The sequence below is a fragment of the Heptranchias perlo genome, chromosome 11 (genome assembly GCF_035084215.1).
Source record: "Heptranchias perlo isolate sHepPer1 chromosome 11, sHepPer1.hap1, whole genome shotgun sequence".
NCBI classification, from domain to species: Eukaryota; Metazoa; Chordata; class Chondrichthyes; order Hexanchiformes; family Hexanchidae; genus Heptranchias; species Heptranchias perlo.
This window is the reverse complement of record NC_090335.1, coordinates 41224036-41248494: the sequence shown is the minus strand read 5'-3', so window position 1 is coordinate 41248494 and position 24459 is coordinate 41224036. Positions and strand designations below refer to the sequence as shown.

Here is a 24459-nt window from a genome sequence, read left to right as displayed (position 1 = left end):
GTGGTTGCAGCTTTTTTTCTGCTTATGAAAGATCGTTAGTGACTCGCTGTCCCTGTCTATATATTCTGTGTTTGCAGGAAGTTTAACTGAAGTAGAGAATCTGTGGACAGTTATTAAACACATTCTTACTGATGCACACAGCTGATAACTATTAATTAAAATTATTTTTGTCCACCCTGAATCATTGCACTTAATAGGATTTCACTGTTCAATTACTATTTACTGTGGCATTGCAGGGTGTCCAAACTTTTGGAGCTGGAGACCAGACGTGTGTCAAAACCAGCACATTGACTACTTATGATTAGCCAGAAATGCAAGCCCACAGACACAAAAATGTGACACTCCCTAATAGAAAATTCAAGATTCCTCATAAACATAAAAGTGACAACCCCAAATACAATCCCCATTCGCAAAAAAAATGCAATCCTTCCCCCTCCTCCTACTCCGAAATCTTGAAAAAATGGAAACTTCAGCTGTTTATAATTTCAATGCCTGGAGGACTGGTGAAGTCTGACTCTTGATTGGTGTGAAAGAGCTGCTCCATGATTGGTCAAATCGCCCAATCCGGGAGCAGCCTTTTATAGTCCTCTAGGCCTGGGCCACTTGAAGAATCAAAGTCAAAACCAGATTTGTGTACAAGCAAGAAATGAACCGGAAGTGGCTTCGTGGACTGGATTAAAGGATCTTGGACACCCTGTGACATGAGCACCAATCTTATTCTTTATTATTTGCTGTCTGATCAATGTTATGAACTCACCTGCCACAGGATATTTTTGAGGAACTAGACAAGTAGGGAAAAAAAAGCTTGCAGATGTAAATAGAGTAAGTTTTCAAATGCTCGGTCCCAATGCAGAGCCTTGGCTGCTGGGAGTGCAAACTTGAAATACTGACCCCATATTAAGTAAAATAATTCATGGTGGAGTGAGTTAGCGCAATGTCTTTCCACCTCAAGGATTTGAGATCAAATCCAGCTGAAACTTGCTGCTGATTATATACAAATTGCATTTGGGAATTCTTAACCTGGTTCTTGGTGAACGTGGACCTATAGCACTAATTTGGAAAACTCACTACTAAAGGCCACGAGGATAGGTGGTGTAGGAATTGGCAAATTGACACTGATTCAGTATGTGGTGCCCTTCCAAGACTGGGGATATGGTGTGTTGTTATGGGAGAATAGAAGGAGCTTTATTCTGCATTTGTCTATGTTTTTGGCTTGGCATGTTTAGTGTTGCCACCGGGTGCTCAAAATAAAAAAGTATTTCTCCAGTGCCAACATCCTTTACCTTGACAATGATGAAAAGTTCTCCCTTCCACCCCCCCCCCCCCCCCCCCCCCCCCCGCCAAAATAGAAACAAAACAGAATAATGAAGGGTTCGGTAATGAATTGCAAAAGTTCATGACTAGTCTTCAGAATTGTATGTGCATGAGTATAGCAAGCACGTCCACATTAAGATTAAATCACATCTTGATACCTATTTTCTGATATTTCTCGTGAACTGAAATGTTAGGTGTAATCATTGTATGAGAAAATAGTTTTCAATGCTATCCACTGATTGACATAAAGAGGACAACTGTGTACAACATTGCCAGACACCAGAATTGGACAAATGTCACAGTAGCAGTTTTAAACTCTGTAAGACAAATGGCACTGGGTTTCCTTTAAAAACAATGGTCAGTTCAAGAGCAAAAATGAAACAAATCCAGAGCTGAGGTACACTAGGCTCTTGGGAGTCACAGGAGTGATCTGAAGCATTCAATAATGCTGAAAATTGAATAATACTTTCTCAGTCACTCTGTAACCCTCAGACCAAACATTTTAACTTTAGTTCTCAAAAGCAGTTAATATTTGTGTAATACATATTTGCTATGCTCGGAACTTTAAAATAAACATTTACTATTTTACAAGAAAACTCAAGAAATATTTTTGCTGTCTTCAGGAGGTTTTCAGAGTTAAAATGTAGTATTGAATATTTTTACTTGAGATTAATGAACTCTACATGACATATTGGCAAATAGCCTCATAAGGAACCCCCTGCTGACTAAATTATTACAACCTTTTGTTTAATCCACAAGCTGAACTGTCATCTATTAATGAAAGAACAGCCAATCATAAATGGATGACCAGCAGAGGTGCTGAAAGAGTTTGGACTTTATAGAGTCTTTAAAAGAGGTTTGTGAGTTTATTTTTGTTCACTTTAAGATGTAAAACCAAAATTATTTTAATGAATTTTTTATTTTTTCCACAGGAGTTTAACTCACCAATCCGCCAACTCACTATTATAAGTGGTGACGTTGGAAGTACATTTAAAAGAACATGGAGGCTATTTTTTCTTTGCTGCCCTTGTTGTGTTTAAAAACTGGGACCAAAACAGTGTGTGAAACCAATGCACTGACTCACTGCTGTGTTCCAACCTATTCCAATTTTTGGGTGGTCCGCAATCTGAACGACCATACCTCCCACCGGGAACCAGTGTGAGTCTCACTAATATATGCTAATTGGGATCAGATGATGTAGTTATAACCTTTGATTTCATTTTCAACTCTGCTACTGCCACTTCCCTCTCCTGCCCACAAATCATGGGCAGTACGAGTCGGGAGGTATCTATTTGAACGGATCCTCTGCTATACTCAGGTAAAACTATAGAAAGTTTTGGGAGACATTTTGCTTGCATTAGATAGTATTTTTTTTGCTACTAAGATGATTTCAAAGTGCTTGTAGTGACTGTAGAATGTTCTGTGTTCTTAAGGAGCTTCTGCTATTGAAATTTTCTTCATGGGGGTCCTTCGAGGAATTCCACTCTGGCAAGAGGAGGAGTTGAAACAGCAGCAGCAGGAGATAGGAGCTCACAGATATGCAGCTGCAGGTAAAGCAAATGGAAGGAGGCATGCTCGCAGGAATCTTAACCCTCCCAACAGAGTTTATAGACCCAGGACAACACACCTGTAGTTCTCTGAGGAGTGCATAAGGAGGCTTTGCTTCTTCAGTGAAGCTGTCACAGAGTTGTGCCAACTCCTGGAACAAGACCTGCAACCAACTGCTACAGCTAGCACAGCATTTCCTGTTGCAGTCAAGGTCACAGCAGCTCTGAATTTCTTTGTCTCTGGCTCCTTCCAGGCTGCCACAGGGGTTGTCAGTAACATCAGTAAATCTATAGTCCATGCGTGCATTAAGCAGGTGACTGACGCATTGTTTACTATAGCGAAAACTTCCATTACTATTCCGGTGCACAACAGGAAGAAGCAGGATAGAGATCTGGGGTTTGCACAGATTTCAGGATTCTCCCAAGTCCAGGACCCCATTAACTGCACCTAATATAGCCCAGCAAGCTCCTTCACATGACCACACTGTCTTCATGAATCACAACTCATGAATCAAATCTCCATTAATGTGCAACTGGTGCGTGATCATCAGCAGTGCATCATGCCCACTTTCCTAGAAGCTGCCGTGATGCATGAATGTTGCAGCAATCCTCCATCTCCCCATGCTTTACTTCAGTACAGCAAGTGAGAGACTGGTTGATCTGCAATCATGGGGTAACTAGGGCCCTCATTGAGCAGACCACTGGAGTCCTCAAGCAAAGGGTGAAATGCCTGGACGCGTCTGGTGGCTTCCTGCAATACAGCCCACAGAGTGTCTTGTATAATAGTGATTTTAGGTAAGTTGCAGAAATTTGCTCTGCAATGGGGACAACACATGGAACCATGATTGAACAAGGACAAGGATGATGAGGGAAAGGACACTGATGAAACACAGAATGATGAGGAAGCGAAGGGTCAAAAACCTGCCTACAGCCAGCGCTCTTTGGCAGCAGCTCATTGAAGAGTGCTTCATCTGAACAATCCTGGCTCCCCGACAGTCATGTCCAACAAATCTTCAAGTTCTTCCACCCTCAAATAAATTGCATCTACCCAAAGACCAAAATTGATATTCATGTCAACTAACATTGCAGGGCTACCAGCTACTACAGGAACACTCTCTGCACACAAAGATTTCAAAAAAGGATCAACAGTTTGGCCACTTACAGATATGCCCACACACTAATTTATCACCTTGACGTGTGCCCTTATTGCCTGTCTTAAGTGCTGTTCTACTTCTACAAAATGCTCTCCCCAGTGGCTGCAGCATGGGAGGTGGAAGGCTGCTGTGGCTCAGTTAAGGGCTCTTGATATGCTTATGCTTGGCAACCTCTAGGGCCTGAGAGGACCCAGCTACAGATGGCAGCAACTTGGCACCCGACTGGGGCAGTTTGGACCAGCTGGTTTTCTGGCATGGGGTGGGCATTGGTTCAGGAGATCCAAGGGTCCAGATATGCTGTCATCATGAGAGATGGCAACATTTTCCAATCTGATTGCATAACTGCTCCTGCTACCGGGCAGCACCTCAGCACTTCTACTGATCTGCTAGAGAGTCCAGCTCTACCTCTCAACGACTTTCCTCGACCCCTCCACTGTCTCTCATTTGTCACACTGCTTGTCCAACATCCGATACTTGATGAGCAAAAATTTCCTCCAACTAAATATTGGGAAGACTAAAGCCATTGTCTGTGGTCCCCGCTGCAAACTCCATTCCCTAGCCACTGACGCCATCCCTCTCCTTGGCCACTGTCTGAGGCTGAACCAGACCATTCGCAACCTTGGCATCCTATTTGACCCTGAGATGAGCTTCCGACCACATAGCTGCTCTATCACCAAGACGGCCTACTTCCAGCTCCATAACATCGCCCATCTCCGCACCTGCCTCAGCTCATCTGCTGCTGAAATCCACATCCATGCTTTTATTACCTCCAGACTGGACTATTCCAATGCTCTCCTGGCTGGCCTCCCATCTTCCACCCTCCATAAACTTGAGCTCATCCATAATTCTGCTGCCCGTATCCTAACTCGCATCAAGTCCCGTTCTCCGATCACCCCTGTGCTCGCTGACCTACACTGGCTCCCAGTCCGGGAACGCCTCGATTATAAAATTCTCATCCTTGTTTTAAAATCCCTCCATGGCCTTGCCCCTCCCTATCTCTGTAACCTCATCCAGCCCTACAACCCACCGAGATCTCTGCGCTCCTCCAATTCTTGCCTCTTGCACGTCCCCGATTTTAATCGCTCCACCATTGGTGGCTGTGCCTTCAGCTGCCTAGGCCCTAAACTCTGGAATGACCCCCTATACCTCTCCACCTCTCTCGCCTCCTTTAAGATGCTCCTTTAAACCTATCTCTTTGACCAAGCTTTTGGTCATCTGTCCTAATACCTCCTTATGTGGTTCGGTGCGAAATTTTGTTTGATAATGCGCCTTGGGAGGTTTTACTATGTTAAAGGCGCTATAAAAATGCAAGTTGTTGTTGTTGTAGGACATCCATAATCCGTCTGAAGCCCTTATCCATTCGGTCTCCCAATTTGTCCAAGGTGGAGGAGATGGTTGAGCCCAGAGGCTGCATGATGCCAGTATGAGCATCCCTGAGAGATACTATTACTGGTGCCACAGACTTCTGCCAGGGGAGGGGAGGGGGGCTGCATTGTTCACTAAGATGACCACGCGCCCCATAATTGACTGCACAGTGTTGATGCCATGTGCCAGAACTCAACACAAGTTATTAGTGAACCCCTTCACAATCTCCGCCATATTCTGGAAGCTCCCTGGCAGGCGGCTCAATGTATTCAGCAATTGCTGGTGCACAAAAATTATTTTTCCTTTAAAAGTTGGGCCAATAAAGATTGCATTTCAGTCCTCTTCAACAGAGCTAGGATATGCACTTGCCCTCCCAAGAGCTGTTTCCCGAGCCGTCTTTTCCACTTGCTGTTGCTAACTTGTGCTCAGTCAATCAGTCAGTGCAGATCCCTCCACCTCATTATCTATGCCACACAGGGTGCTGATTTCTGTGCTGGTAGTTGGAAGGGTCAGAGCATGGGACGGTGCATCTTCAGGAGGGTTCTTCTCCTCAGTCTTTGTGACTAGAATGCCCAAGTTGTTTGATGGTCATAGAAAATGGGGAGAGGGACAACGGTTAGGATGTAATGCCAAGGGTAAGCAGTAGTAGATGAGTGGCCGTGCTAGGACAACCAGGTTGTCACGCTGAGTGTGTGACTGTGTTACTAAAAATTAAGTAGAAAAAGAAAAGGAAGGGAAGATGTCCAAACACCCTACTGTGCCTGGGCTCCAGCCTGGCCATCGCCAAAGCTGCGTGCCATCCTCTGCCAATAACATCAAAGATGGCCTCTTTCATTAGAGCCGGTTCTGTAAAGTGGCAGGACCTCCTGTCGCGTGGCAGCTTCTCCTGCAAGAAGTATGCAAGTGGGTTAATATGTGCTCTTTTTAAGGATTTTCAAGATGTCTGAGGCAGTTTAGCATGGTGTGCATGATGATAGGAACAAGCAGCAAGTGAGGCTATGAGGGAGAAGTAGTTGTGAGGGCAGTAGCAGCTTTTGAGGGTATAAGTACAACAGAAAGGAGGTGCAGTGAAGTGTTCCCTGCTGACCTGAGGAGCGGGGAAAGGAAGGACTGGTAGTGTTGAGGTCAAATTAGGGTCCTGTAGGGTGGTGCAGATAGTATGAGCGATGTGAAGAGGATTCTTACCTAAGCAGCCCAGGTCAGATCATTAAATTTCTTCTGCCCTGTCATCAGGTCCTGGGGACAATGCTAATGACATTGACATTTTCGGCTAGCTATCTCCATGCCTGTTGATTGGTTTGCCTTGGCACTGTTGCCCATCAGAGATAAGAGGATGTCCTTCCTGCTTTTCACTTGTTGAATCAAAAGCTCCACTGCTGTATTGGAGAGCCTGGAGGTCCTATTTGAAGTGATTTTGCCTGTTGCTGCACAATTTCACTGGTCATTGCCCCACATGATAAAAAGCACCTCCCCTTTAAGGTGCTGCTGCAGGTCTTTAAGTAGCAGCTACCTTGCCGGTTTTCCCACACTCCCAGTGAGAGGCCTATAGGGAGTGCATGTTGGGCCAGCAGCTCACTGAATGAATGTAAATTAGGCCTGATCATGGAAATGGCATGGGCCGCACACCGATTCCATTGGACGAGGGCAGTGTATGCCCCGCCCACCACCCAGTCAATATGTGCTGCAAATGAAAAATTGTCCTCCTTCTTTACAGTGTCATTACACAAGGCAACCAGAGCAATTCTCCCCCCCCCCCCCCCCATTGCAGTAAATAGTCCTTAAAAAAGTCGAAGATCTTTTTCCTAATCCCTGCAGCAACATGCAGCCTAACTTCCATCAGAGGTTTATTAGTAAAATGGGAATGTCCCCACTAGTAACCCAGTTAGAACTGACAAAAAGTGCCACCCTTAGCTGTTACAGCCACCATCTCTGTTGGAATAAACGACCTCAACACCTATATAATGATCAAATCTTTCAGTGGACAGGTTAAATAAAACAAGCAGAAGTTTAATTTAAGGCCTTGGACCTGAGCAATTTAAAATGTTGCCAGAGAAGCATGAACAAAAATGATGAGAACAGGAGGTTAGGTTTGTAGACAGGAAGTATGTGCTCTTTGTAAGATTTTTAACTATATATATATTAAAAAAAGGTATGTTTCTTCATCTTCATTCCCTTTTCTGCATCTGTTCTCTGTATTCATTCATTCCCTTTTCTTTCTCTATCCCTTTGCCTCTTTTTCTCCCCTTGGGTGTGTACACCTTGATTCCTCTGCTGCTGTTCCTGCCTTTCTTTCCCCCCTCCTGCTCACCAGCTCTGCAATCAGCTGATGCCATTAGTTATATATTAATATTAAAATTTTGGATATGTGTGTGTATATATATATATATATATATATATATATACTTTAAAAAAAAAATTTTTTTATAAAAGAGCCTAACATGCTCTCAAAAAAGTATAGGTAAAGTATTTAAATAGAATTAATATATATTAAAGGAAAAGATGGCAGTAGCAGCAATCAAAAGTGGGACCAGGCCATTGGTAAGATTTGAAAGCAGCATCAGGCCACGGGCAGCAATTGGGAGCATGACCAGCCCAATGACAAGAAGTGTGTGAGGATTTTTTATTAAGTACCTGATGAGGTAAGAGCTACAAAGGCATGCCAGGCTATTCTAACCATTAAGTCATGGACTCGTTTTCCAGCACAAAGTAATCGGGACATCCTACACAATCTGATATGCATGTTGTATTGTGACATCATGTTCTTTCAGATATCGGTATTTCTAAATCTAGTAATGTAATTTATGATAATCCCACAACAATGCCTATTGCTTTTGAGCAATGATATTTCTTACTGCAAACATCCCTCAATGCTAATCTATCTGAGGAATCTATTTAGTGCTGAACTCTATCATTTTTTTCAAGTGCCAGGAGAGACGCTATCCTCCAGTGTTTTGACTAGTTTGTAATCAGGCAATGAGAAAATGATCAGATATGAAAACCCTAACCCAGACTAGCAGCTTTAAAAATTAAAACCAAACATAAAAAATTATATTTATATAATAGTTTTTGTTTTGGGAAATCACTGAGTAGCTTAATGCATTCATTTGAATTCTTCTGGCCTTTATTTTAGCAGAAACATGAACCTGTTCAGAATAAATAGACAAATTGACCCTGATTTTAAAGACGGGTGGGTACCGTGAGCGCAAGCCCCAAAGAGGGCAGCGCGTCCGGGGAATCCAGGGATGTGGAGGCCCAGCCAATCTTAATGGCTGGGTTTCATTTGAATAAATATTCCCTGGCCAGGCTGGCGAGTGGGAGTTCGGTGGCAGGAGGCCGCAGCCGGGTACCTGTGGGAACGGTCCTCGGCTGTCAGTTGTGAGGGTGGGCCTCTGGCCGCGATTGGGGTGTAGGCTCTGGAGGTAATCGGGGGAAAGGGTGGGGGGGGGGAGACTGGAGAAAAGGAGGCCAAAGACTTCCTTGTGAGGCCTGGAGGAGCATTCGAATTCAACACGGCGGGAAGTGTTAATTGTATCCATGTGATTTATATCAATTAGTGATATTACATTAATTGTATTCAGGTGGTGTGTGTCTTGTATCTATATATGAGAGGCCTTAACTAGGATGTGATGAGTATAATTTGGAGCTCTGTGAATAAAGGCTTGGAAGCAACTGAAAACCAGGTTCTAGTATTCTATCCTTTACCATCAGGCTATCCAGCTTATAACAGGAAGGCAGCAGGATCAGAGGGCATGAGTGACTGGCCTAATTTTAACTGCCCCCACCACCTGGTTTCCGCCAAGTGTGGGGGGGGGCGGGGGGAGTTAAAATCGGGACAATTAAATCCTCCATTAAAGTAGCTGACAGAAGAATGCCATATTAATGTGCTGACTGTCCACACAATCATTTCACGCACAGTAATTTCACTAACAGTAATTTCCAGGCTCAAATGAGATATTTGGTCAGATTTGGAAGAGAAATGATGCTGATATTAAAAAAATTCATCTGATTCCAGATATTATCTTAAATGACTGAACACAGAATAAATTGTAAGCTTTCCTGATGCAAAAGAAATCCATTGTGATTACACATTCTGTATACTGCAGCTAGCATGTATTTGTATGGTTTGTTAACCATGTTTCATTTGAAAGTATTCCAGATTTCAATTGGATTCTATTAAAATGTCTGTATAAATTAACACATTATTTTACTAAATTAAAATAGAATTAAACAACCGTCAATTAATATGCAATAACAAAGATTTTTTTTGACAAGGTATAATGCTGTCAATTTATTCTCTCATTAGTTGTTGGCAGTCTTTTTTTTTACAAAACATGACTGGGTCCTAGCTTCTGTAAAACTGGTTTCTGATTTTAATGCGGTTTTGTATAATTTGCTTTGCACTTTGTGAACAATTAATACAATAGTTTTCAGTAAGCTACAGTTTCAAATTTTTGCGTTAAATTTGATGCCTCCTTTGCAGAACATGACTTTTAATACATTGCTTTCTCTATTGGACATAGCAGTACATACCAATGGATCATTAAGCAACAAAAGCAAAATTCATCCTTGAATGAGAACATCTTTGGATCCATATATATCTGCTCAGCAATAAGGACTGGATTTATGAACACATGCTACAGTATGTTGAGACAACAAGAGGTTACAATAGTCAGCACTGAAACATAGAGCAACTTCTGCTTTACTGTCCTTTGGGCTTAATGCATATTTTCACAGATGGTGTAAATAATAATCAGTTAGCATCAAGAGTTAATATGCCAGATCTGCAGATTGGGAGACATTTGTAAAAATCCTAATCAACATAGTTCCTTCAGTGATAATTTCTAAGATGCAGAGCCTTGCACCAGAAAATTGCTGGTTATAGCTGGGAGATGGCATGTTTGGATGGACAAAATAAAAGATATCAAAATACAGGTGAGCAAATTGAAGAAAGAAATTATGAAATTACTTGGGGAAAATAAAGATGGATTAAAACAAAGTGATACCACAGACTTTTTGAGACTGAAATAACTTGTCCACTTAGCATTAAGCTGGTGTCTAAAATCCCTTTCTGTGTATTCCTGCTAGTGATGCATTATATGCAGGATATACATGGCTGCCAGCGAGAAATAAAATTGGAATTAACTTGATGCATTTCGGTAATGTCATAAACCATAACAGCAAAGCTCAAGTCGTTTTTAAACATTAGAAAAATGTTGAGGATAATTTGCAGCATTAAGCTCACTGTATTCAATATTTTTTTAAATTGTGTATAATGCATAATTATATTTCTTTAAGTTTCTTTCCACACTGTTATGCAGCAGGTTTTCATGACCCAATTGCACAGGAGAGGTAGTGAAAGGAAAATAAAGCAGAATGGTATCTGGGAAGAGTGGGCGGTCAGGGAGGGGCTATGACAAATTCTTTAAAAGAGCCGGCTCGGGCAAGATGGACTGAAAGGTCTCCTTCTGTGCTGTAAGATTCTATGATTCTGCATTTTTACAGCAATGGATTCTGAGTATAGAAACCATTCAGTATTTATGACAGCGTTAAGATATAGGAGGTATAAGGGTACAGCCCTGCAGCTCACATAGTTTGCTGCTCAACTTCCAAATAGAAAGCAAAATACAAATAGGGAAACAAAAATCTGTAACAAGATGGCTGGAGGTTGAAGGGCAACAAACAGCAGTTGATTGAAGTATCAGGGGACATAAATTACAAATGAGGTAGTTAGAAGTAAATGAGGAAGTCAGCTGGAACCTTTCACTTTAGGAGTAATAGAATTGTGGAATAAGTTACCAGGGAAGGCCAGTAAAGTAGAGTGTTTGAGTTGAAGAGATTACTGGATTCATTCTAGAGAGAGAAGGAATTGAGGGATAGGGTGGGAAAGCAGGTCTATGAAAAAAGGAGGGATGGTTTGGGTTTTATCCTGTTCTTACAAATTCTTATGTTCTAACTGTTTGAGATATTTTCTTAATAGTTTTATTTGTAGATGGATCTCAGGAAAGAACTTACGTCAATTTAAATAAAAAAGAAAATCAATAAAGGTAACACTGACCTGAAATTACATTGTGAGATAATAGGTTCAGACACATAAAACCGTTCATCTGGAATTCCTCTCCCTGCTATTTTAGCAGAAGTGTTGACCGGCCTATTGCAAATGGGTTAATGAATTCACTAAAATAGCAATGAGAGGAATTTCCGATGAACACTTTAATGGTTTGAACTTATTATCCCACAATGTACTTTCAAACACCCTGTTTTGTGAAACTAGTGCTAAGGGAAATGGTTTGAAAAGACCACTTGCAGAACAAGTGCCTTAAAAGCTTCATCTTTTAAAGGAACAAGTCAAACCAAAACAATTCTATTATCCTCAACAGGAAGGATTCTCCAGTATTTGCTACTATTTTTACCTGCTCCAATCACTCTCTCTATGCGAATTCTGGAGGGATCTATTTCTTTCGCAAATTCATGCACTGCTTGAGATGGGTCTTCATAAGTATCAGGATCAATGTATGTTCTCATCCCTGGAAATCTGACTGGAAAGAATTAAAATACAATTTTACATTTGGTGAGAATGAAATAAACCCAGCATGACACAGAAATCCTCTTTGATTTACTGGTAGATGTTGCTCATAAAGTAGCAGCTTTTCTCTAAGTATTTAATCACAGCACATTCGGATATCTTGGAAATTTGTGAAAATGCAGCGTAAAAGTCTATTTAATGTGAATTTGTAAAAAGCTTCCTGCTTCTCCATGTGGAGCTGAAGGCCCAGCTAATTTATTTTGTGAATTACAATGGAAACAGCTGCTTGCTGATTAAAAATACGCAGATGATGAAGAAATTGCTGTGGTACAATTAACTGCACAGCGTAGCTTTCTGTTTGTATTATTTAGCTTGCTGAATTCATGATTCTGGTTACAGCGATGGAGGATTAATATCAAGAGTATGAAATCACAACCACAGCACTTTGATATTAACCTGATTCATGCCTTCTGCTACTATCAGAGAAATGTGCACAGATCAGTGAGCAAACCATATAGGCATGTAATTTCCGCAGGGGCGCGCTCAATCTCCCGCTGGTAGACTATCTGGAGGAACAGTTAGAAACGGCCGTTTTTGCTGTTTCTTTGAGGGTTCCACCAAGCTTCCACCGAAGTTAAGGTGGCAGGTCGGGAGAATCTCGTAAAAAATCTCTTACATATTCTGAATCCATATTATTAAAAACAATCAATCAAACTCTTTCCCACCATATTGTTAAACAGTAATAAGTATGTTCTTCAAAAGTTGCATTAAAAAAGCCACAACTGCTAGAGGTTGCCATTTTACATAAAAATCAATAACATGCAGTAAGTTGGCAACAATGCATTTCAGCTCAGTGAACATTCATGTGTGCAGTACAAAAGATCTACAGGATGAAAAACCCGGTATAAATACCATCTCTTTCATCTCTGGATCCTAATGATGAATACCTCTCTGCTGGGCTAACTCTGCCCAATTTCCATAAAACTGCCCATAATTCAACATGAGATGGACAATTATGCTCAGGTCCATAAGGATAGTTGATATGGCAACATTGAAATGGCTAGGTGCTCTTCGAAAGGTTAAGGGAACATTTGAACTAATTTTTCTTTGGATAATCAAAGCTCTTTTTTGCTAATAGCAATGCCAGTAAGATTCTCTCCTAACCAAACGCATTTTCTGCGTGTACTGATGTTATCTGATTACAAATATTTAAATATCTGGCAAATTGCATGTTGTAACAACTGTTCTCATTGAGAACTGCTGCTGGGAAAAAGTGGGTAAACTAACCATCCCTAACTACTTTTGTGTGGTATTGTTTGCTGGTGTGGCACATGTACGTGAGCAGTATACAAACAGTGCAGGGACAGATGGCTGATATTAGAGCTGCCTAGGGAGCTGGAAATAACAAACTTTGAGGGGATGAACCAACTTCCAACTAGTCTTTTCCTTCCTAATGGTGACAATGGCATTAAAAAGGAAAATAAATAAACACAAAAAATGAAAAAAGAATAAGGTAGCAAGCTGCTTTTATAGTTGTTCCTCTCAACTTCTTTTGGATTGGCCCTTTCCTCCAAGTAGCACTAGTAACAACTTTATACAACTGGTGTCAGCAAGAAATGGAAAATCAGGAATCTGCCAGTGGCCCTTTCCTACAATTACCATAGGAAAATCACATATCTGATGGCAACAATTCTGTTCCCAGTTGTTACCAGCAAGAAATTCTAACCTATTCTTTGGACTGTCTATAGGATTATTTCAACTGCATAGAACTCGTACTATACCTGAGGTTGATGAGGCTTCTTGGTACAAAAAAAAGATAAAAGTAATCCATTCTCCAGCAGCCTTAATTTTTAATGTAATCAATATAAAAACACTATATTTTAAAGAAAAATAAAAACAGTACAACCTACCCAATAGATTCAGTATGAATTTATTGACATGTAAAAAAGGCTTCGGATAAAATAACATTTAAACTGTAGGCTTTAAGGCAGAACATTTTAATTTGTGTCACGTGGATTTGATGGACACCAGCAGTAACCAGTTCATTTATACCTCAACCGTTACATGTTCCACTGTATTTATCATGTAATGTGTACAGTAAATAACTTTGATGAGGACAATCTTGATCATTGGTATTCTTTTTCTGTGAACTGCTGACTTCTGTGACCCTCCTTGGGTTTGTCTTAAAGGAGGATACTCAGGCTTTAGATTTGACTAACTAAGTTCTTTGTCTGCAATATACAAAAGTATTAAAAAGGGCTTTTACAGAATTACAATTAAATATTTTCCAAAGATTTAATCCCTGTATTCATTTGTACAGAATTAACACTAGATTACAATGCTTACTTTATTCAGAGAAGGCTAGTAATAAAGACATGATAGGTAATTTTAACCCATGGAAAGCTGAAATAAAAGCAGAAATTGTTGGAAACACTCAGCAAGTCAGGCAGCATCTGTGTACAGAGGAAGGTAAGGTTAATGTTTCAGGTCTATGATCTCCGAGTCAGAACCTCTGACAAAGGGTCGTAGACCTGAAACGTTAACCCGACTTCCTCGCTCCACGATGCTGCCTGACTTGCTGAGTGTTTCCAACAATTTCTGTTTTTATCCCCCAAAAAATGGAATTGCCCAAATAATGTGTAAAATTTTGTTAGGGGCTATCAAAAGTGGTATTTGCCCAAATCTGGAATTGGCAACATTCTTGGAAAACACTTCTGCTTTTTCTAGTAGACTAAATTCGGGTCTATTGATTGAAAATTTTGAAATATTTGCATTACAGTTGACTTTCTCCATTTCCAACGCATCTACTCAGGAAATTAGTCTGAAGAATTTAATCACTAGCTACAATTCCCATGAACTTGTCATGTACATCCAAGGAATTATGTCCTGGTCCAATTTAACAGAGTGAACAGGAATATATTTCACCCTAAAATGCATATATTCCTGTTCAAGCTGTTAAATTGCGCCGATCACTTTCTATTTCTGGCATAGTGCCTGGAAATATTCCTTCTTTGAAACACGTCTGTAGCAAGTTATGCATTGCTGTGGCATGTTAGTGACTGCCCACGCCTGCTGCAGGCTCGTGGTTTATCGGTGACCTTTTACCTCCATTTGTGGCTTTACTGCAGAAGGTACTGTGGTTGGGACACTTTTGTAGGTTGCTGAAGTTTACCCAATCCTTCAGTTGATATACATTTTCATTCCAATCTAGCTGGTTCTTAACTTCTATCTGTCACTTTTAAACAGCTCTGTCTGTTGTATTGTCTTTCCAAGAATAAGGTCAAAATTGAGTTGCAGCCTTTCCACTTGATCTGTTACACTTACCATATTATGAATATAGCTTTTAATATAGCCCTGTAACGTGGATAACCCTACAATTGTCATCCCATATGAGTCACATTTTAAAGTTCTGAATCAGAAAGCAACTTTAGCATCTATAAAATATATCCAAATACAAAATGAGCACTTCAAACATAGGAAGATAAGAATTCCTCTGGCTGCTATGTGAAGTAACACATAGACGTGTTGTGAATATTTCCTCGGTTTACTGTTTGAGTGAGATCTTTTAGAACATGTTCACAGTTTCACTAGAAATATTAAACAGGGGACATCTTCACCAAATTCATAGTGATCAGAAGAAATCTTCCCCCAATGTAATGGGTCAGATATTAGGAGATTTTCTAATCATTACTTCTGACAATAAGTGTGATTAAAAAAGATAAGCTTTGCCAGTCATCCTATATAATTTCCTGGAATACATACAATTAAAATATATTTGGTGGTTAATTTAGATGTTAGAATCAATAAAAAAATGTTTGAAAAGTCAGACTGTGATCACATTTTGTCCCGATCCGTTCAGCCTTGGTTGGTTCTACTTACTGTGCCCATTTTGGAAATGTGTTCTCCTCTTTTCTTCAGATTTCATTTTCGCTTTAATATACCAGTGACACCTTCACAAAGATAGGAGAGTGAAAGCCATGAAACGTACACCAAACAATCTTCGAACTTCAAAGAATACATAGCAACTTCAATACAATTATCAAATCAACTCAGAAATTGAACTCGGCAACATGTTAAAGATGTCTCTACAGGACAACAGTATCTTAGTGGGATCTGTGAAAGCAATAGGATGGATTACTTGCTGTGTGAGAAGCTTTCAATAGAAATACTACAAATGAATACAAAAGCTAACACGAGTGACTAATGTGTAATAATGTCTAGCATGCAGCACAAGAGGCACTAATGTACAATACAAATTATTCTTAGCAAAGGGACATTATCTCGACATGCAGGCCTTTGTTTATTGTGGGTGTGAGATACAATCACCCAATTGTGAAGCAACAGTCTAGATAATGGCTATGTAATCACCGATTAATCAGTACCTTGCCATTGCAACGTTAATGAATAATGTACGTTTTTATGGATAACTTAAAATTTCCCCCTCCACACTTTAGGGTCCATTACAAATCACCAGTATCCCACTGTTTCTGGTTCTGCCCATGTTCAATTATGAGATACATACCAATGTGCTGTATAATGAAAGTCAGTTGATCATTGCCAGTTAAAAGCAATAGATTTACTCTCACTGAACTTTCTGTTGTTTAATTATAAACTACTTGTACTATAAATATAGATCTGTGACCATCGCAACACCATTGTTTTGAGGAGAGAGATAGCCAAAATAACTACTAATAAATGATAGTACTTGGTCTTTATACAACATCTTATCATGTCACGATGTCTCAAAGTGTTTCATATAATCAATTACATTTGCAGTGCAATGGCTATTTTGTATCAAAAGGTAAGTTGCAGAAATATAGCATGTATCATACCAGAACTCTTGACATTGTAATGAAATAGATGTGGAGACACTGCTGTCATTTAATTATGGAAATACAAAAATGGGCCCCATGACTACCAGTGTGATATTTCTACAAATTCTGGAACAGACCTGGAATCATATCACACTCGTAGCCATGGATAATTATTGACATGTTCTCATCTGTGCTGCTTATTATCTACCAAACAACATAGATTATAATCCTTTGGTCAAGAATTGTATTTATAAGCTGTTATTATTTTCTATTGAATGACTACAGTAATATATTAAAACTAACAGAAGGAGCTGTGGATTCAAAATGCAAATTTTTGTTTAAGCTGTCAGAGATGATTAATTATTTGAACGCTTTCAAATAAATTCAGATTTTAAATTGAAACCCAAAGTATCTCTTTTATATAATCAAATATCTGTATTGTTAGGGTTGTGATCTTTTCATAGGTTCAAAACCAGATGGTGGTAGGATTAGGATGGGGTCATGACTCAAGTTTTGATATTTCCTTTGCTATTGAGGGAAAATAGCTGAACTTAAAATAACTAATATGAGACAGTGAAGGAAGTGACAAATTGATTTTTTTTTTGTGTGTGTGTGTGTGTGTGTGTGTGTGTTCAGCAAGGTGAGGGATGTTAGTGCTGGGAAATGCAACACTTCCCATTTCAAGCACCCCGTGTCAGCATTAAGCACTCTCAGGTTAGGCATCGCACAGCCAGATGCAGAGTAAAGCTCACTCTATTCTGCCGCAACAAAGTTCCTCAGCTCAAACCCTAGAAGAACATGCTGGACTGCATCAGAATGACAATTTTCCATTTCCCACATCAGCCATCCTGTGGCCTCTCTGAACAGGATTGCCAATTAGTGCTGAATTAGGATCAGTTTTGTGCTGCAGACCCATGCCCACTAGTAACTGGATTGAGACTTTTAAACTCATTTCATGTAAGTCCTTTATGGGCAGTAGACAATCCCATAAGTTTAAGCTGCATGTGAACCCAGGTCCCATTGATGCCCAAGGCCCACCTGATGAATTTTCAGGTGGATCTGTAAATGGGCAACCTGCTCACCTGAAACATGTGCATTGCTGCTTAAATATGCAAATTGGGGTTCTACACTGCTTGTAGGACCCGGTTGCAATTTGCAGGTAAAAATGGGTAACCCATGGAGGCCGCGCACAAAATGGCCCAGGAAGCTTTCAATCTTTTTTTTGGTGGGCCCAGGAGGAGCAGGAGTGCTTCTCCTGGGCCCCTAATAAAGCACCGCTTTTTAATAAGGCTCCTCTTCGCCCCATCATTTCCCCCTCCCCAGGCTTGAACCTGTCGGCTGACTCTATATGGGAGCTGGCTGATTTCCCATCCTCCCAGAAATGGCAACTGCAGAAGAATGCCTGCTTGGCGCCCATAGCCTGCTGGGGACATGCTAATGTGGCCAGGATCTCAAATGGCTCGAACCTCATGAGGGCACGAGCGGGCAGGCGGATCACCGGCTCCGGTGAATTCACCCTTGTTTTGGGCGCAACTTGTAAATCGTCTCCTTGGTGTCTGGTTTATGTTTGGACAACCCACTGAAAAATTAGACTGTCCAGCCCAACATTAGACAAATGACAATCCTAGGGTGGATACTATTAAAAACACTTTAGTTCCTAGTCAAATCCATAGGTGACAATACCTACTGGTAAATTAATTAGCAATGGTTCATTTTAAGCACTGCCCTGTAAACAGGAACATGACAACTTTGGGAAATATAACTTTTCACCAACTGTGTTCATACTTAATGTAAATTCCAAGAAAATACCAAACAATGTACATCTCTGTGGAGAATGATTCCTTGGAGGATTGTATTAGCATGTTTGAACCAGAGCAATGGATTTGATAATATCTGAAGCAAAGGAAAGAGCACGCAGAGCAGAGGGATTAGTTTTGGATTGCGCTAGCAAAGAGCCTGCATTGATGCAATTGGCCAAATGGCCTCCTTTTGTGCTGTAAACTTCTATGGTTCCATTTCTGCCCCAAAGTTAACAATTCAGCAGAATTGTTCTGTTTTTGTTTATTCAGAGAACACTATCGAATGACCTGTGTGTAGTTCTATGGATTTTTATGAATTCACCTTTGTTAAATCAGTCATCAAGTGAAGTTTTTTGTTGTTGAATATATTGGCATTGATAATATAGTGACAGTGCAGTGGGTGATGTGTACGCACTGGGGGTTACCAGCTGACCTTGCCCCATAATGTAAGTCAGTGGTATGTTTTTGATCCTTTTTGCCCTTCTTGCTCTGGGTACCTTGGCTCCTGTGTTTTACATTACTTTCATTGGGGAATCTTATTTTCCAATTGATACTCTCAGGAGTATCACTGGCCCTGATATCTAGGCAAGGTTCTGATAGCGAGCCCAGGATAACAAACAGAAAACCTTACTGTCAATTGTTTTACCTATCCTGTCCAAAACACAGAAACTTTCTTCTATCTTCAAAGAGCAACAGAGCATTACAACTTCAGAACTCATTTAGACTTTAATTAATAAGCAAATGATTGTACAATTGGTGAACAAGCAAATATATCACAATAATACCATACATACATATTTACAGTGGAATAAATGAATACAATCACAATGCTAAACAAATATTTTGTATTCAAATCTTATATATGCAGTTTTATTTTTATACTTTCCAATTGCGGGAGCTAACGAGTCTAATCTACTTCTTTGAAAATTCCAGACTAACTTAATGATTTGAACAATTCAACCTACTTAAATACCCTCAAACAAATGAGGAGGCTTGTTGAATTTAAATAACTCTCAACTCAATTCAAAGGGAGATGCCAGTCACACACTTAAGTGAGCCAATCACCCAGCATTTATATTTAAAATGTGTGGTTTGCTTCTCTCAAGCAAATTTGCCTGAACATATATCAATAAAACTTTGCAACATTTGTATTTAGGACAGGAATCTGACTGCTCCTGGTTTTTAAACTCCTTTGAGCTAAAATCTTGAAGCTGTTCCAGCAGACTCCCACTGTAACTTTGGTGAGAGTCAGCCAGAATGGCCACAAACTCAGCTGGGACCCAACAATGCCAATGTTTCCTGTGTGGTTTTGTGGGGCAGATTCTCAGTCTGCCCCTACAAGGCCATCGATAAAGGCATGCTAAGCTGGGAATTTCTCATGCCCTGACTCAGCCAGTACCTGGTGCAGAGATGGTGATAGTCTAACCAGGCACACCTTGCCAACAGGAGCAGATGTGGGACCCACTTGGGGATCAGGACCTGGAACCTGAAGGTGAAGAGCCTAAATTACAATGGGTCCTCTGACTCTTCCTCTTTCCGGAGAAAGGGGAAACCTGGCACCTCGTCCCCAGTCTGGTGAGCTTCAGCCAGCGTTTCTGGCCTCTTCAGTGGAAGGGGAACATCCCAGAAATTCCCTCGCCCAGCCAAAGGCCTGCTACTCGTGGCCCCTCCCCCGACCTGTGAACTTTGCTGAAGTCAGCAGGAGAGGGTGGGCACATCCTTGTACTTAGGCCAGGGTGTGCTCCCCCCTCCAGATTTTCAGAGCTCCTGTGTATTGTGATCAGAGTAACGAATCAACATCAAGCCAAAACTAGATAAAAATGCTTCCTTTTTGTCACAGTCACTTCATCTACAAAGTGAGGTGGTACCCCCAGCACGTGGTGCATGGTGTGTTGGGAGTGTGCTGAGGTCATGGGGATAGGATTCCCGGTGCCAGCAGCTCTTAAAGGATTCTTTCTTGGCAGAAAAATGATTGTGGGCTGAATGACCCCATTCAGTGATCAGGTTTTGGAGGTCTTGCTGGAAGAGGCCCTGCAATGAAGGGTGGGTTTCTTTGGAGAGGTTCACTCAGCAATAAAGAGAACTCCCAGAGATGCATGGAAGGAGGTGACAGAGTATATAAATGCTGTTTTACTTGTGGTCGAAACCTCGGAGATAATTTTTGGCTTACACAAGGTTGCCAAGTGGCAAGGAGCGAAAGTGGGTTAAATTGTAGGCCTCCATGAAGCTCATGTGTGCGGATATTACACAGTGTGCTGAGAGTTCGGTACGTGTGGGAGTTAGGTGAAGTGGGGGAAGGAGGTGCTGCTTTGCCTTGCTTTTCTTGCAGAGCGGTAGTGGACCTGAGAGCGGTGAGCGGCGGGAGAGAGCGAGACCAGAGCTTACTCTGAGAGCGAGACTCTGAGACCAGCGGCAGTTCGGGGTGACGTCACCAGTCAGAAAGTGACGCGGCACAGGGGAGGCAGCTGATTGGTGAGTAGGTTCAGGTGAGTATTTCTACCATTTTACTGTAAGTAAAGTAATAAGAAAGGGAAGATCTGCAGGTTTTATAGCAGATAGTGTTTTTTTTTTAGTGAACCTAGGTCCCTAGTATAGTTAACATTTTCTAATTTCAACGTAATTTAAAAGGGGTAACTCAGCTAAGGCAAGTCATGGCAGCAGACCTCGCACCCGTGATATGCTCCTTCTGCAAGATGTGGGAAGTCATGGACACTACCAGTGTCCCTGCCGACCATGTGTGCGGGAAGTGTGTCCACCTGCAGCTACTGACCGATCGTATCTCGGAGCTGGAGCTGCGGGTGGACTCACTGTGGAGCATCCGCGATGCAGAGAAACTCGTGGATAGCACGTTTAGCGAGTTGGTCACACCGCAGGTAAAGGGTATACAGGCAGGAAGTGAATGGGTGACCACCAGGAAGAGTAAGAGATGCAGGCAGGTAGTGCAGGGGTCCCCTGTGTCCATCCCCCTCTCAAACAGATATGCCACTTTGGATGCTGTTGGGGGGGATGACTTATCAGGGGAAGGCAGCAGCAGCCAACTTCCTGGCACCACGGGTAGCTCTGCTGCACAGGCTGGGAGGAAAAAGAGTGGCAGAGCTATAGTGATAGGGGACTCAATTGTAAGGGGAATAGACAGGCGTTTCTGCGGCCGCAACCGAGACTCCAGGATGGTGTGTTGCCTCCCTGGTGCAAGGATCAAGGATGTCTCGGAGCGGCTACAGAACATTTTGGAGGGGGAGGGCGAACAGCCAGCTGTCGTGGTGCACATAGGCACCAACGATATAGGTAAAAAAGGGGATGAGGTCCTAAAAGCAGAATATAGGGAGTTAGGAGGTAAATTAAAAAATAGGACCTCAAAGGTAGTAATCTCAGGATTGCTGCCAGTGCCACGTGCTAGTCAGAGTAGAAATAGGAGGATATTTCAAATGAATACGTGGCTAGAGGAATGGTGCAAGGGGGAGGGATTCAAATTCCTGGGACACTGGAAACGGTTCTGGGGGAGGTGGGACCAGTACAAACCGGACGGTCTGCACCTGGGCAGGGCCGGGACCGCTGTCCTAGGAGGAGTGTTTGCTAGTGCTGTTGGGGAGGGTTTAAACTAAAGTGGCAGGGGGTTGGGAACCTGAGCAGGGAGAGAGAGGAAAGCGTAACAGGAAGGGACAGAAGGTATGGAGTAATAGGTAAAGTGTTAAAAAAGGAAAAAGCAGGAACTAAGCGTCACAAAACAGATTTGAAAGTTCTTTATCTGAATGCACGTAGCATTCGTAATAAAATGGACGAGTTAACGGCACAAATAACTACGTATGGGTATGATCTTGTGGCCATTACAGAAACATGGCTGCAGGGTGACAACGACTGGGAATTAAATATGCCAGGGTATTTAACAATCAGGAAGGACAGGCAGGAAGGAAGGGGAGGTGGGGTGGCTATGTTAATAAAGGAAGGAATCACTGTAATACAGAGAAATGATATTGGGACAAAGCATCAAGATAATGAAACAGTTTGGGTGGAGATAAGGAATAATAAGGGAAAAAAAACATTAGTGGGCGTAGTATATAGGCCTCCTAATAGTTGCAACTCTGCTGGAAGAAGTATTAATCAGGAGATAGTCGGGGCATGTAATAAGGGAACAGCCATAATTATGGGGGATTTTAATTATCATATTAACTGGACAAATCAAATTGGGCAGAGCAGCCTTGAGGACGAGTTCATTGAGTGCATCAGGGATGGATTTCTTGAGCAGTATGTAACTGATCCTACAAGGGGGCAGGCAACCTTGGACCTGGTCCTGTGTAATGAGTCAGGATTAATTAATAATGTCCTAGTTAAGGATCCCCTTGGAACGAGCGACCACAACATGGTTGAATTCCATATCCAATTAGAGGGTGAGAAGGTTGATTCTCAAACAAGCGTACTGAGCTTGAATAAAGGAGACTATGATGGTATGAGAGCGGAATTGATTAAAGTGGACTAGGAAAATAGATTAAAGGGTAAGACGGTACATGAGCAGTGGTGTTCATTTAGGGAGTTATTTTACAACTTTCAAAATAAATATATTCCACTGAGGAAAAAAGGGTGTAAAAGAAATGACAGCCACCCGTGGCTAAGTAAAGAAATCAAGGATAGTATCCGACTAAAAACAAGGACATATAAGGTAGCCAAACTTAGTGGGAGGATAGAAGATTGGGAATTCTTCAAAAGACAGCAAAAAGTAACTAAAGGATTGATTAAGAAAGGGAAGTTAGATTATGAAAAGAAATTAGCAAAAAATATAAAAACAGATAGCAAGAGTTTCTATAGTTATATAAAAAGAAAAAGGGTGGCTAAGGCAAACATAGGTCCCTTAGAGGATGAGACCGGGAAATTAATGGTGGGAAACATGGAGATGGCAAAAATGCTGAACAAATATTTTGTTTCAGTCTTTACAGTAGAGGACACTAAGAATATCCCAACACTGGACAAACAGGGGACTCTCGGGGGGGAGGAGCTAAATACGATTAAAATCACTCAAGAGATGGTACTCAGTAAAATAATGGGACTCAAGGCGGATAAATCCCCTGGACCTGATGGCTTCCATCCTAGGGTCTTGAGGGAAGTGGCAGTAGGGATTGTGGATGCTTTGGTGATAGTTTTCCAAAATTCCCTGGACTCAGGAGAGGTCCCGGCAGATTGGAAAACTGCTAATGTAACACCGTTATTTAAAAAGGGTAGTAGGCAGAAGGCTGGAAATTATAGGCCAGTTAGCTTAACATCTGTGGTGGGTAAAATTTTGGAGTCTATTATTAAGGAGACAGTAACGGAACATTTAGATAAGCATAATTTAATAGGACAAAGTCAGCATGGCTTTATGAAGGGGAAGTCATGTCTGACAAATTTGCTTGAGTTCTTCGAGGATATAACGTATAGGGTGGATAAAGGGGAACCAGTGGACGTAGTGTATTTAGACTTCCAGAAGGCATTCGACAAGGTGCCACATAAACGATTATTACTTAAGATAAAAAATCACGGGATTGGGGGTAATATTCTGGCATGGGTGGAGGATTGGTTATCAAACAGGAAGCAGAGAGTTGGGATAAATGGTTCATTTTCGGACTGGCAACCAGTAACCAGTGGTGTTCCACAGGGGTCGGTGCTGGGTCCCCAACTCTTTACAATCTATATTAACGATTTGGAGGAGGGGACCGAGTGCAACATATCAAAATTTGCAGATGATACAAAGATGGGAGGGAAAGTAGAGAGTGAGGAGGACATAAAAAACCTGCAAGGGGATATAGACAGGCTGGGTGAGTGGGCGGAGATTTGGCAGATGCAATATAATATTGGAAAATGTGAGGTTATGCACTTTGGCAGGAAAAATCAGAGAGCAAGTTATTTTCTTAATGGCGAGAGACTGGAAAGTACTGCAGTACAAAGGGATCTGGGGGTCCTAGTGCAAGAAAATCA

The 24459-nt window shown here is 41.4% G+C and overlaps 1 protein-coding gene and 1 long non-coding RNA gene across 6 annotated transcripts in view; one reads left to right on the top strand and one right to left on the bottom strand.

Annotated features, from left to right (window-relative positions):
• The window catches only part of epha6 (eph receptor A6), a 475249-nt gene that overhangs the window by 47179 nt on the left and 403611 nt on the right, over positions 1-24459 (bottom strand). Inside the window, exons 7-8 of the mRNA XM_067992840.1 lie at positions 15783-15853; positions 11791-11916 (exon numbers count right to left, since the gene is read on the bottom strand). Coding sequence (XP_067848941.1) covers positions 11791-11916; positions 15783-15853 — 197 coding nt within the window. The remainder of the gene's footprint in view (positions 1-11790; positions 11917-15782; positions 15854-24459) is intronic.
• LOC137327234 (uncharacterized) lies at positions 2312-17081 on the top strand. Of its 5 annotated transcripts, none has more exons than XR_010964399.1 (4): positions 2312-2632; positions 2748-2864; positions 9901-10019; positions 15822-17081. It is a non-coding gene; the product is annotated as an uncharacterized lncRNA (long non-coding RNA). The 5 variants fall into 5 exon arrangements; XR_010964396.1 differs by having other exon boundaries at positions 9901-10312; XR_010964398.1 differs by lacking the exon at positions 15822-17081 and having other exon boundaries at positions 9904-11982.